This window comes from Geotrypetes seraphini, chromosome 6 (genome assembly GCF_902459505.1).
Source record: "Geotrypetes seraphini chromosome 6, aGeoSer1.1, whole genome shotgun sequence".
NCBI classification, from domain to species: Eukaryota; Metazoa; Chordata; class Amphibia; order Gymnophiona; family Dermophiidae; genus Geotrypetes; species Geotrypetes seraphini.
The window spans coordinates 37,282,221-37,296,125 of NC_047089.1; the positions used below are offsets into that span (position 1 = coordinate 37,282,221).

At 39.8% G+C, this 13,905-nt stretch overlaps 1 protein-coding gene across 6 annotated transcripts in view; it reads right to left on the bottom strand.

The window, feature by feature from the left end:
* The window catches only part of CWF19L2 (CWF19 like cell cycle control factor 2), a 348,561-nt gene that overhangs the window by 65,820 nt on the left and 268,836 nt on the right, over positions 1–13,905 (bottom strand). For 5 of the 6 annotated variants that reach the window (XM_033949144.1, XM_033949149.1, XM_033949147.1 and 2 more), the window contains one exon: positions 13,666–13,746. In XM_033949144.1, the coding sequence (XP_033805035.1) occupies positions 13,666–13,746 (81 nt within the window). Of the gene's footprint in view, positions 1–2,350; positions 2,458–13,665; positions 13,747–13,905 lie in introns of those variants that run through there. The other variant, XM_033949148.1, reaches the window with a different exon arrangement.

Here is a 13,905-nt window from a genome sequence, read left to right on the forward strand (position 1 = left end):
CCTTCCCCTCCACGGTGCATCATGTGATGCATGGGGAGGGGCCTAAGGCCCTGACTGGCTCAGACACCCTTGGATTAGTACATAAATTCTCTTATGGATTCAAATTATGGTTTTGTCAAAGTTTTAATGTTATTGATATTTATGCAGAAATGCCAATTATTATTTTATCACATAATTTATATGATTTTGATGTACTATATGAGTCTGCTTATATTATGTGCTATTGATTTCATTGTCCATATTTTTCAACAGAGTGTACTTATATATTTTTGTATTATGTGCTATTCTTGTCATGTTTTTAGATATGTTCTTTATTTATTGTTTTTATATTTTGAGTGTTCAGTCAGCCACTGATGTGTTTTATGTGCATTTAATTATCTGTTTTTAATGAATAACTTAAGTTTAATATATAATTGTTTATTTTTTACCTTTTTATATTTATGCTTATTAGATTTCAATTTTCTTAATACATGGTATACATTATCATATAATCCCAACTTTTTAGTTTGTTTTTTGTTAAATGCATTTTTTAACAAAAAGTTTTATTACTTAATCGTTGGTTGGATGTATTTACACGTTTGCTCTAGCAAATTACATGCAATTTATTACAGTATATGTTTTTTAGTGTCTGCCTTACACTCATTAATGTTGTTTTGATAGCTATTCAATTTTTTATATTTTTCTAGTTTTGATGTTTTGTTTTACATGATCAATGTGTCATATATTTCAGATAATTTTATTATATTGATGTTATATGATTTTAATATTTTGTGTGTGTCATCTACATTCTAGGCTGCTGAGGCAGGCCTTATTGGCTGAAACATGTGCGTGTCGAGCCAATACACAAATTTCAATTATTGTTGAATAAACTGCACATCAACATTCCCGAATATCTCCACTGTGGTTTGTTTGTCATTATCTGGACTGTGGAGTTGTTTCTCCTGGTTTGTCTTATCATACTACGTCAGAGAGATGTGAACCATTGGTCCTTTCCAGGTAGTTTAATAGGATTAACCATGCAGTTTCTTTCTTTATACACTATAAAAATAATATCATACAGTGGCAGAATGAAACACAATTTATTCTTACAAAAGTTGGGCAGAGCCAGTGAAAAGGACATTCTTGACCAGTGTTTCCCAAGTCAGTCTGGAGTATCCTCTTGCCAGTTAATTTTTCAAGATATCGGCAATGAATATACATAAGATTGATTTGCATATACTGTGTACATTGTATACAAATCAATCTCATGTATATTTAATATGGATTTCCTGAAACTTGACTGGCAAGAGGTATTCTGTTGCAAAGGCAGAGGTTTCTGTACTGAAGCTATTCTTCTTTCATTGTAAACTTTGCAGAAGGATGTCACTCATATCTTTCAGCTTCTCCCCTTCACCAGTGGAGAATAGTTCTCTCTTCAGTTTATCTTTCTGCAAACGAACTTTGAGAGATCTTCTTAGTTCGTTTGCAGAAAGATAAACTGAAGAGAGAACTATTCTCCACTGGTGAAGGGGAGAAGCTGAAAGATATGAGTGACATCCTTCTGCAAAGTTTACAATGAAAGAAGAATAGCTTCAGTACAGAAACCTCTGCCTTTGCAACAGAATACCTCTTGCCAGTCAAGTTTCAGGAAATCCATATTAAATATACATGAGATTGATTTGTATACAATGTACACAGTATATGCAAATCAATCTTATGTATATTCATTGCCGATATCTTGAAAAATTAACTGGCAAGAGGATACTCCAGACTGACTTGGGAAACACTGGTCAAGAATGTCCTTTTCACTGGCTTTGCCCAACTTTTGTAAGAATAAATTGTGTTTCATTCTGCCACTGTATGATATTATTTTTATAGTGTATAAAGAAAGAAACTGCATGGTTAATCCTATTAAACTGAGAATTATTAATCAGAATATGCGTTGTACAATACAATGGCTTCTATTCGACCATGTCTGTTGACAATGAAAATAAGTTGAAATTTCCATGACTTTTTAAAAATAATGGCCCCCTTTTATAAAGCCGCATTAGGTGTTGGTATTTGTTTTATCGCCAGCTGCTGCGGTAAAAGTTCCAATGCTCATAGGAATTCTATGAGCATTGGAGCTTTTACTGCAGCGGCCAGGAATAAAAAAAACCCTAATGTGGCTTGATAAAAGGAAGCCTATATTTATTTCTTCCTGGCAAACTAGAATACTAATATCATTATCCATTCAGTCACTTTATTGCTGTATATACCACTAACTAAGGAATAATAAACACTGGGTAAGGGTGGGATATAAATAAATAAACCAAACCAATATACTACAAACCATTTAATGGAATAAAAATTTTAAAAATGTCAAAAAACAGTGCATTGAAAGAACTCTTTCCCCTCCCTTAACATTTAGCAAAAACAACAGAAATATTCTTCACAGAACAGAAAACTCTGCACTGTTCTCTCTTCATCTTTAGTTAACTGAAAAGAAAGAACAATGAAATAATTTTCTTAATTTTCTGCATCTTTGTTTTGAAATTATAAAGCATATGTCTTTTTTCATTACCACATTCTTTCCCTTCCTTCCTCTTATTAAACTAACCTATTGTTCCCTTTACTATTTTAAGGTTTGATGCCTTGCTTGAAATTTGTGTTTTATTTTATGTATTTATGTCTAATAGATGATTAGGTATGTATATTTTCCAATTTGCGCAGATTTTCAGATTGTGTGGAATAGAATTAAAAAAAATATATTTATTCCTTTTTCTCCACATCTTTTCCCTTAATCGTCCTTTTGGCTTTCTCCCATCTCCCACCAGTAGGCTACCCCATTTTCTACTTTTTTTTAGTCCTCCACTACCTTATTTTTCCTCTACTGTTGTGTTCTTCAGTAAATGGCCCAAAGGCCAATGGTAGCCTCTGGACATCTCTGGGATAGCCCCCATCATCTTTCTGGGTTGTTCTCTTAGGCTTTCATGGCTAGTGTCATGATTGTTACAGTTATCCGAGTCTTGCCACATCTGGGTAGGGTGAAGAAAGCCACAACATGATAGCTGAAATGTCAATTCTACCTACTCAGACAACTGCAACAATCATCTTTCTGGGGGGTTTCTGCTATCATCTGCTTCTTCAACCAAACTAATAACAGAACAGGGGAATCCTGTTTGCTTGAAGAATTTCTCAATAAACAAAGAGAATGCATTTAGAAAGGCGTACCTCCCTAAGAATACCCCCAATGAAAAGCTTAGAGGTAGGCTGATGGGGATTGATGTTATTGACTCACACTGGTCAAGAATGTCATGGCACTACATGGGAAGACAGTTGAAACGCACCTTCAACTTATTCAGATCCAAAATAGCCCCGACATAACAATTAGTGTCTTCCTTTAGTCCTCCAAGTCCCTTTTTCCCTCCTACACCCCTTCTCTCTTGGTTCCTATTTCTTGCTTCCATGCTCTCTTTCTTCCTCCATTCCCCTTTCACACAAGAGCTAACAGTCTCCTGCTGGTGGCAGCAATGTTACTCTCTCTCATACTGAGGTAGAGAGAATGGTAAAACTTTACCACTGATCAGCTACTAAGGAAAAAAGAAGAGCACAAAAACTACAGACTGAAACATGCAGGAAGCAGGTGGTAAATATCTGGATATGTAGCAGGATTCAGTACATATTTATGTTCAAGAATAAAAAAGGGGGCATTTTACAAAGCTTTATCCACTTATAAAGCACATTTTGTATGCAGAAAAAGATCTTATAAAATATATGCAGAAAAAGTAGGTGCAGCTAAAGATTGTGATTGGTGCATAGACAGTCTCAGGGGCATAGAATTTCTCTTTCTTTACAGGGACATTAAGAACAGTAATTTCTTGCTCCAAATGCATTTTGACTGCCTATGTTGGTAGAATAGAGAGAATTCCCGGAAGGCTGTGATTTTCTGTTGGGGATAGGTATATTGTGCTATTTATGCTTTCCAGAGAGGATGTCAGCAGCTCTTGCACTGCACTTTAACTGACATGATACCTGCAGGATACTGTACTCTTAAAAAAAAAAAAGAAGAAACAAGGAGCTCTGAATCATTTTGGCAACGCGATAAAAACTGTTTTATGGTTTTCTGGCTAGACAAAAAATATGAGAATTGTAAAGCAAAGGTAAAAAAAAATCCTAAATAATTTAAAACAATAGGCTAGCAAGAGAATATAACTGAATTTCAGAAAATCTTTAAGGGGCCCTTTTATCAAAGGGCTTTTAAGCTCTTAAGGCATGGCTATCGCATGCAAATGTGCTACCATGGAAACACGTTATAGTGTTTAGAAGTATTTCATCTATTTGGGAGTGTTAACACATACATTACTAATTTTTAAAAAAACATTTTTGGAAGAAGATGTCTCATCGGTGGAGAGCAGGCATGGAAGCACTAATCAGCTAGTGTATTATGATAAGTGTACACTACATGGCTAACAGAGGGTTAACACAGAAGCACTTAGCACCTCCTAAATAGGAGGCAGTCTAAGGCCCCGATTCATTAAAGTCAGCAATCATCCCTAAACCTGTTTTCACATGTTTAGCAACGATCACTGCTAACAGACCCAATTCACAAAATAGCCCACTGCATGTTTTTCCCCTCATTGCCCATGCAAATTAGTAAAACCCCATGTGAAATAGCCAAGTGATTGATTCACTTACATTGGGCTGTACTTGATGGGCTGTAGCCCTTTTCTGCCGTCACCTTTCTATGTTTCTATAAATGGGACATCCACGTGGGATCCCTACGTGGGTCGAGCAGCACTCAGACTTAATGGGGTGGGTCAGTAGAGTGGGCAGACTTGATGGGCTGTAGCCCTTTTCTGCCGTCACCTTTCTATGTTTCTATGTTTCTATTGCTTGGCTATTTTGCATTGGGTTTTACGATCTTAAAACCCAACTGCAGTAGACCTGTCGGTAACTGTGTTAGAGAGAGGTCTGCTGGGTTTTTTTTAATGGCCCTCCCCAACGACCCATGACAAAGCCCCCTCCCTCCCCAAACCAAAAAAAATGGCAGGAGGGATGCCCACTCCCTCTTGCCACCAGACCCGCCACCGCTGAACTTTTAAATATGGCAGGAGGGATGCCCACTCCCTCCTGCCCACAGAGGCCACCCTCCCTCGGTTCCCCCCTCCTCCCTCAGCCCCCCTCCTCCCTGTTACTTTTAGTTGGGAGCAGGAGGAGTCCGTCCTGCTCCTCCACCAGCTGCCACAGTCTGCAATGCAGGGCTTAGGCCCCTCACCAGTGCATAATCTGATTGGCTCAGATGCCTCAAGCCCCTCCCCTTGGGTGGGGTCTTAGGCGTCTGAGCCAATCATGGACTCCCTTAGGCTCCCTCTGTATCCTGGATACAAGGGGGAGGAGCGACTGAGTCCAGAGAATCGGCCAACAGCGATTGAGTCGCTATCTTTAGTGAATCTAGCCCTAAGTGCTCCTATATAATAAAAACTTTAGCACAAGACCTACAAATAAGAAAAAAGAAAAAGCCCTACAGTAAATCCGGGTGTAGCTTGCAGTAAAGTCCCACGTTACCACATGTTAAGCCCAGATTTTACCACAATTTAGTAAAATGGTCCCCTAAAAGTTAAAGATAATTTCAATTGCCATTTTCATTTTCTGTCTCATTAAAATGATTCTAAAGATAGCTTTAAAATTCTAACAAAAAGTAAGAAATAATGTTTTAAAGCTTTTTTTTTAATGCTAAGAATTGGTGTATGAAGTGACCTACTAGGTGACTTGGAACTAAAAGTTCAGAGATATTGCAGTACTGCATGCAGTCTTAAGTGATAATGATGTATTAAAAGGGATAAAGGCTTTCAAACTTTTCCTCCTTTCAAATACCCAATGTGAAACAGATTACAGGCGATCAAAGAATAACCTGAATGCCCCAAGAGTAACTTCTGTGCTGGTAAAGGTTTATAATCCTCAGTTACTCTTGCTGAGAATCTTCCTGCCTTTGATCACTAAAGATGATTATAGTCAATGAATACCTGTGAAAAGACTAACAATAGTCCAGGACAGTTTGATACACAAACAAACAAAAAATGCCTTTGGTATTAAAATTAACATTAATCATCATGTTACATATACTATTCACATTTTATTTCTCTTGCCCACTGAGAAAATACTATACTGCTTTACTCAATTCCGACGTCGGAGAGGAAGTTCCAAGCCAGCCAATTGCTGTGTGGTTGGCCAGGAACTTCCTCTTCAACATCACAATTGACTTTGGGGGGGGGAGGCTTGTAGGCCTGGCACTGGCCTGGCTTTTGTGGCATCAGGGAAGCAGGGAGAAATCAGCAGCGGTGGCTTAAATCGGTGGTGGTGGCTTGGGGGAGCAGGAAGAGAGAAAGACAGAAAGAAAGAAAGGGGGGACAGGGAGAGAGAGAGAGAGAAAAAAAAAGAAAGGGGAGGGGGTAGGGAGAGAAAAAAAAAAGTTGGGGGAGGGAATGGAGTGTGTTGGGTAGCAGGGGGCAGGCAGGGAGAGAGGAAGAAAAAGTTGGACTCATGGAGGGACAGAGAGAGATGTTGGTTGGGGAATGGAATGAGGTCTGGAGGAGAGGAAGCATGCAGGAGAAAGAAAGATTGGATGCACAGTCAGAAGGAAGTATAACCAGAGACTCATGAAATCACCAGACAACAAAGGTAGGAAAAATGATTTTATTTTCAATTTAGTGATCAAAATTTGTCTGTTCTGAGAATTTATATCGCTGTCTATATTTTGCACTATGGCCCCTTTTACTAAACTGCAATAGCTCCCTGTGCTAATAAAACGCTATCATGGTTTAGTACAAGGGGAGGGAGGTATATTTGTCTATTTCTGTATAGTTGTTACTGAGGTGACATTGCATATTTTAAAGTCATCTGCCTTGATCTCTGAGAAAAAAAACCCCCAAATATAAATTAACATTTTCCCTGCATACAGTGTGCTGTGTGTTTTTAAAAATTTTATTGTTGGTAGATCATTTTGACTTGGTCATTTTAAAAGTAGCTTGCAAGCCAAAAAAAGTGTGGGTACCCCTGGTCTAAGCAGTGTGCATAATTAAAAAGGCTAAAAATATAAAATTTCACAGGTGATAGCAATGACAAAGACAGACAGACATGTTCGTGGGAGGGAAGGTGGGAAGAAATACAATATTTGATGGGAAAGAAAGACGATGAATGGGAAACACATGAGGGGTGGGGGTGGGGGGTGAGAGTCCTGTCAGATGTTAGAAGGTTAAGGCGATATTAGAAATAATGGAAAAAATAATAACAGCAAAAACAAAACCCCCAAAGGAGAAATAATATGCACAAACAGCATGATGTAATAAGCTAGAGGTAAGCATACATTAAGGAACAAAGAAGGAGACAAAAACACAAGATGAAACAACACAGGGATCATTTTACTAAGCTGTGGTAACAAATGGCCTTAGTGCACCTTTATGTAGGTCATTTCTATGTGCCAAGACCATTTTTACCACAACTGTAAAAACCCTGATTATCTATATATTTCATTAATGGCTGTGTATTAATGTTGCCGTTAGTGCATGGCCATTTTTAAAAATGATGACAGAAGCACTTACTGCCACCTATTGTGTAGGCAGTAAGAGTTCCCATATTATTTATGCACTAATCAGTTAGTGCATGGTAATATAGATGCATTAACTGGTTAGCGCAAGAACGCCCACTCTCTATCCCGACATACGCACATCCCCAAAGTAGCATAAAACACATTAGCATATCCCAGGTTAGTCTTTTTTTGTTGTTAGACACATGTTAGTGGGAGAGAGTGGCACAGGGTGTCAGGTCAAAAGCGCGCCAGGACAAAGGCGCGCCCAGACAACTGAGCGCAGCGCGGAGGCGCGCGCCACTCTAAATTACTGTTTTTAGGGCTCCGACGGGGGGGCAGGGGAGGGGAACCCCCCACTTTACTTAATAGACATCGCGCCACGTTGTGGGGGCATTGGGGGGTTGTAACCCCCCCACATTTTACTGAAAACTTCACTTTTTCCCTGTTTTTAGGGAAAAAGTTCAGTTTACAGTAAAATGTGGAGGGTTACAACCCCCCAAACCCCCCATAACGCCGGCGCGATGTCTATTAAGTAAAGAGGGGGGGTTCCCTCTCCCGCCCCCCCCCGTCGGAGCCCTAAAAACAGTAATTTAGAGCGGTGCGCGCCTCCGCGCTGCGCTCAATTGTCTGGGCGTGCCTTTGTCTTTCGCACCGTTGTCTATGAACCGTGGCACAGTGGTTAAAGTTATGGCCTCAGCACCCTGAGGTTGTGGGTTCAAAGCCATGCTGCTCCTTGTGACCCAGGCCAAGTCACTTAATCCCCCCCATTAGCCCAGGTACATAAGATAGATTGTGAGCCTGCAGGGAAAAATGCTTGAGTATCTGAATAAATTCATGCAAACTGTTGTGAACTCCCTTGGGAGAACGCCATAGAAAACTGAATGAATAATAAAAGGACTCCAAAAGGAGTTATCAGAGAGAAATACTCCTCTTCCTTCAAGTATTTAAGCATTCCCTGCCAAATTATGCCTGGCAAACGCAAGGAAGCAGTATCACAGTTGCTAATCTCACATGTTAATTAACAAGGCAGTGCCAGTTTTGTTCTAAACTAGTAGTATTATAGTCCAGCCTACATTTTACAACCTGAACTGTTCTATTTTTCTCTCTGTTGTCATTCCATTTCAACTACAGGCAGATCAGTACCGACAAAGGTGGGATTGCAGGAAAAGTCAGGAAACTAAATACAGTAGCATGTCTCGAAGGCAGAGCTTCCAAAACTAACCTTCATGCGGGGTCATAACATAGGCAGGCGCTCCATAAGACATCATTGCCCTGCACCATCCAGGGGTCATGTGATTCTGCGGCTCTATGAATTAGGGTTGTGGCCACAGAAAGATTGCTAAGCACTGCCACCATGTCACGGTGGTAGTACACACACTGGATAGAAGCTCCGAGTAAACTTCTACAAAGAAGCATTGACGTGTTTTTTTTATTTCTCTTAACTTGTGAAATATTGGACTGCCTACTACTAAGGCCACGCTGGTCTGCTTTTGCTCATTTTCTGTCTAATTCCTTACTGCTAACATACGCTTAGGGAACTCTTTACTGTATTTATGCCCTGGTTTAAGAGAGCACTGTTGGCTATAGACACCATAAATTTATTAGGAACCTGCCTCAGGATGACCCTCAGTCTCATTCAACAAGAGGTCCGCTACACTAGTTACGGCTTGTCAGTGTGGAAGCTGGCAACTCAATAAAAATGATGAATTAAAATCTGGCAATCAGAATTAATGAAAGGCATTATAATATCTGATGTAGAGGTTAAGCTAAGGTTATTTGCTGATGACATGTTATTTCTGCAAGACCATAAAATGAGAGTCCCTTAAGTCCTGTCTATATTTAATGTATATAATTTACTTGTGAGATTAATCAACGTTGGCAGGTCTACAGCCTTTTGCTTTGCATCAAACACTAAGTCCTGGGATGCTCTTTTCCATTTGTTTAGACTGTCAGATCTGTATTTAGACATTACCACTGTATGGCCATATGCATCTGAATACAAAATAAGAACTTCATTTTACAAAGCTTGCGTGACTTTCACATGTTTAGTTATTTTAGAAAGCTTCTATTTACATGTGTAGATTTGCAGCACACAGTAGTAGTAAGGTTACATAGCTTTTGTCAAACTTAATTATCATATTTTGACAGGTGGCCACACCTATTTCCAGTCCTGTTGGCCAATCAGAATCATGGATCTGCCCAAGCCCCACCCACTCCTCTGCTCGGCCTCTTTGATGACATCACCAGATAGGATGTTGTGGCCCCACCCTATTTGCATAACCCTACCGCTAACCCTACCTTTTTAATAACCATGCCCCAAACTGTGCTCCCAGGAAGTGACATCATAACTCTGCCCAATCTACACCCCCTTTTCAAGATAGCAGCCACATATTGGAGGTCCTTAAGCCACTTCCTGTTTTGCACTACTTGCCACCATCTTGGATGGGTCTTGTAATAGGAAGAGATGTGGATTGCCCAATACCATTCCCTACAGTCCTGAAGGACCATGCACAGTTTGTTCGCCCCTCACAGCTTGTCTTTTCAGCGCTCTGTTTTTTTACACCACATAAACATTGGGTTTTACTAAATGGTGGTAGAGGTTTCTACTGCGGGTTGGCAAGGTAAATGCTTCAACGCTTATAGAATTCCTATGAGTGTCGAAGCATTTACCTCATTGGCCTGCATTAGAAACCTCTACCACCAAGTAGTAAAAGGACCCAAAATGTTCATTGGCAACATCTTCCTTTCAAAATAATAAAATTCTTTTTTTTTTCTTAGACACAGCTTCTGTTTCTCTGTGTGGGGAAAAAAAAAAAAAAAAGCAGCAGAAAGATCAACCAAATTATCTCTCTCTCTGCACGCCAATACAAAAAGCTATTTCTTTTCTCTCTTCAGTGTGGTAAATTCTGCCCTCTCTCTCGCATTTCAGAAACCCAACCCATCTCGCACTGCAATTAGATCTCTCTCTCAGAACACAGACACAAAGTTGTTTTTAAGATAACTTTCACAAAGCCACAGGGATCTAACTAGGTACTTGGGACCTGGGTTGGCCACTGTTGGAAACAGGATACTGGGTTTGATAGACCTTCAGCCTGTCTCAATATAGCAGTTCTTATGTGCTGACATCCTCTCAAATCATGCTGGTTTAAAAATGCAGAAGTCGTTACAGCTAAAATGTTCATTCAGGCCATGCCTGTTCAAAAAGCTTTTTTGATTAACCCAAAATTCCACAGAAAGATGAGAAGGCTGCAGTGCTGGTCTCTGAGCATTCCTTTAAAAGAGCAAAACAGGGAGCAGGAGGGGGATTGGGGTTATCGGCATGCACCATAATTAAATTCAATTTTGGGCTTGATGTCTTAAAACAATCAAAACCGTTTTCAGGAAGAACATGGACAGCACGAGTGGTTCACTGTCTGATGAACAATAATCCTTTTAGAAGTGGGGAAATCAGCAGAACCTTTAGCTAAGCAAAAAGCTTTTTAAACAGGCATGTCCTGAATGAACATTTTAGCTGCAACAACTTCCACCTTTTTAAAACTAGCATGATTTGACAGATGTCAGCACCCAGTGGCTTTGTGAAAGATATCTTAAAACAGCTTTGTGTCTGTGTTCTGAGAAAGAGAGAAACCTAATGCACAGACTAAGGTTCGGCTTCTGAAATGAGAGAGAGAGCAAGCAGAATTCACTGCGCTGAAGAGAAAAATCAAGTGTGGCACAAAGTCAGCCACTGTAAAAGCACTGTATCTTTTGTTTCAGTTTTCATTAGCTGTGTGTGTGTGTGTGTGTGGAGGCTGTTTTGCTTGGAGGTAAAATACGGTCTTTCATTATTTAAATCAGTGGTTCCCAACCCTGTCCTGGAGGACCACTAGGCCAGTCAGGTTTTCAGCCTTAGGCCAGCCCTAATGAATATGCATGGAGCAGATTTGCATGCCTGACACCTCCATTATATCCAGATCTCTCTCATGTATATTCATTAGGGCTATCCTGAAAACCCGACTGGGAGGGTGGTCCTCCAGGACAGGGTTGGGAACCACTGATTTAAATCATGATATTCTGGTTTGGATACTGTGGGTTTAGAAGAGGGATGTAGATTGCAAGCTCTAGCAATCACCAGTTGCCCTTGCTGGTTCATATTCACACAACCAAACTTAAGTTTCGGTTTTGATTTTGGCTGAAACCAGGTGACACATTTCACCTGTAGCTTTGGTTTTGGGCAAAGGCTTTCAATTATGGTTTGGGCCAAAATGGAAAAAAGCAGTTTCAGTCGGCCTCCACTCTGTTCCTCATAGGGACAGCTGTGGATCAGATTGACTTTTCTGAATAGTTTACTGCAAAATGGGAATTCAGTCTTTTTTTTCAAGCTGTACGGGACAGCTGATTAACAGACTGGCAACTCCTATATAATCAGTGGGATGAAAAAAAGACAAGTTGAAGAAATGAAAGTTGTTTTTTGATCACATTAAAGCATATGCTGGAAGAGTACACAGTGATGAAGGGCAGGAGGCTTAAAATGTGATCGTATCAGTGGTGACTCTTAAGCTAACTATCTTGTTGGAACTTGAAACTTATGGAAGAAAGCACCATAAATACATTTTTGGCAGAATAAAGTAAGGACTGATGATAATTCAGGTATACTGTGGAAGCTACAAGATACGAGAATTTTAGTAACATCCAGCCCCTGATATGATGGTCCTCTGCTTTTTATAAGAATCAATGTGTATGATTTTTGGTGGAATTGTTTCAGTTGGGAAGTATTTTGAGGTGTTTTGGGGAAGCTATTTTATAACTGCAACTTATATACCTTTATATAATCACCCTAGGGAAAGCAGGCCTACATATTCACACCTGCTCCAAGGCAGGTGTAGCTGTGTGTGACTATGTGCTGATAGAATAGTCATGTATGCACATATATTATAAAGCACACCATCAATCCACAGCGGCATTTAATGAACTTCAAAGTACCTAATTTTTAAGCGAGCTTTTTTTTTTTCAAGTGAATAAATTATTGACTAACTCTATGGTCTTCAGTTCCAGCCAACCACCAACCAAATTATTTGAAGGCTTGTTTTTCTTTTCTGGCTTTTGTTCATCATCAGACCTTAGTTTTTTAAAGTGCTTGTGCTCTATACTATATGTTACTTTACTTATATGACTTTAAATCTTATGTACTTAGCTTTAGCTATTTCTTCATTCTTTTTTTGAACCTCGGGAAGGACCTTAAGGTTCAATAAGTTTCGCCCTAAGGCTTTTTCAAGAACGGGTCCCCCCTTTTATTTTGCTCCACAGCATCCCGACGTGTGTTCTTCTATATATAAAGTACACACACAAATGCTAATCCCACCCCCACGCCACTTGCTCTTCATCCTTGGAAACACCAATATATTTAATCGCATAAAAGTAGATGGTATGTGTTTGTGTCTACTTTGAACATGCATATATCTCTAGACAATTTCATAGGAGGCCCCCTGAGAATGTAAAATGCTGTTTTACACAGGGTTACCATTTTTCGGGCCGCAAAAATCCAGATACATTGGCCCATCCTGTTCCGCCCCAGTCCCATCCAATTACGCCTTCAGCTCTGCCCTGTTCTGCCACAGCTCCTCCCAGTTAAGCCTCCAGCCCCACCCCCACAAACCTCCTCTTTTCTTCCCAGACAAGCTTCAGCCACGTCTGGAGGGCCTGGAGCATGTGCGGATGTGTGTGACATCATCCACGCATGCTCAGATGCCCTCCAGATGCAGTCGTAGCTCGTCAGGGCTCTCCAAAACCCAGACAAACTGCCAGGTATTGGAAAGTCCGTACAGGTCCCTGGTCAGTCCTCAAAAAAAAGAGGTAATGTCTGGGTTTTCCCGGACGTCTGGTAACCCTAGTTTTACATGCTTGAGGGTCCTTGTAAAGTGACCTCCTAAAACAGAGAAATGAAGTTGTCCAACAGCAGTGTTGATGTTAAAAACAGCAAAAATGGACATAGGCTATTTTTGAGTTTTTAAGAATCAGAATGGCACTAATGGGTATTGGTTTAGCACCAATTGTTATCTGAATTTGTAAGATGGCAAATAATTCCAAGCTTACCTTTAGTAACCCTGGTTGGAAATACACATTAACAATAAGATACTTACAGATTTCCGTATATCACGTGAAGATAGATCAATCAATTTCTTATTCATAGACCATTCTTCATCAGATTCCATAATAGCTTTCTGTAAAAGCATTATATAATGTAGAATTAAAACTAGCCTCTTCCATAGCAAAATATACACAAAATGCGGCCTTTGTTTTTTAGTAATAAATCTGTTTTACAAGGTACTGCCAGTTCTAACAATCTTATGCTACAGTTGTATTGTTAACTTAAATGTAGC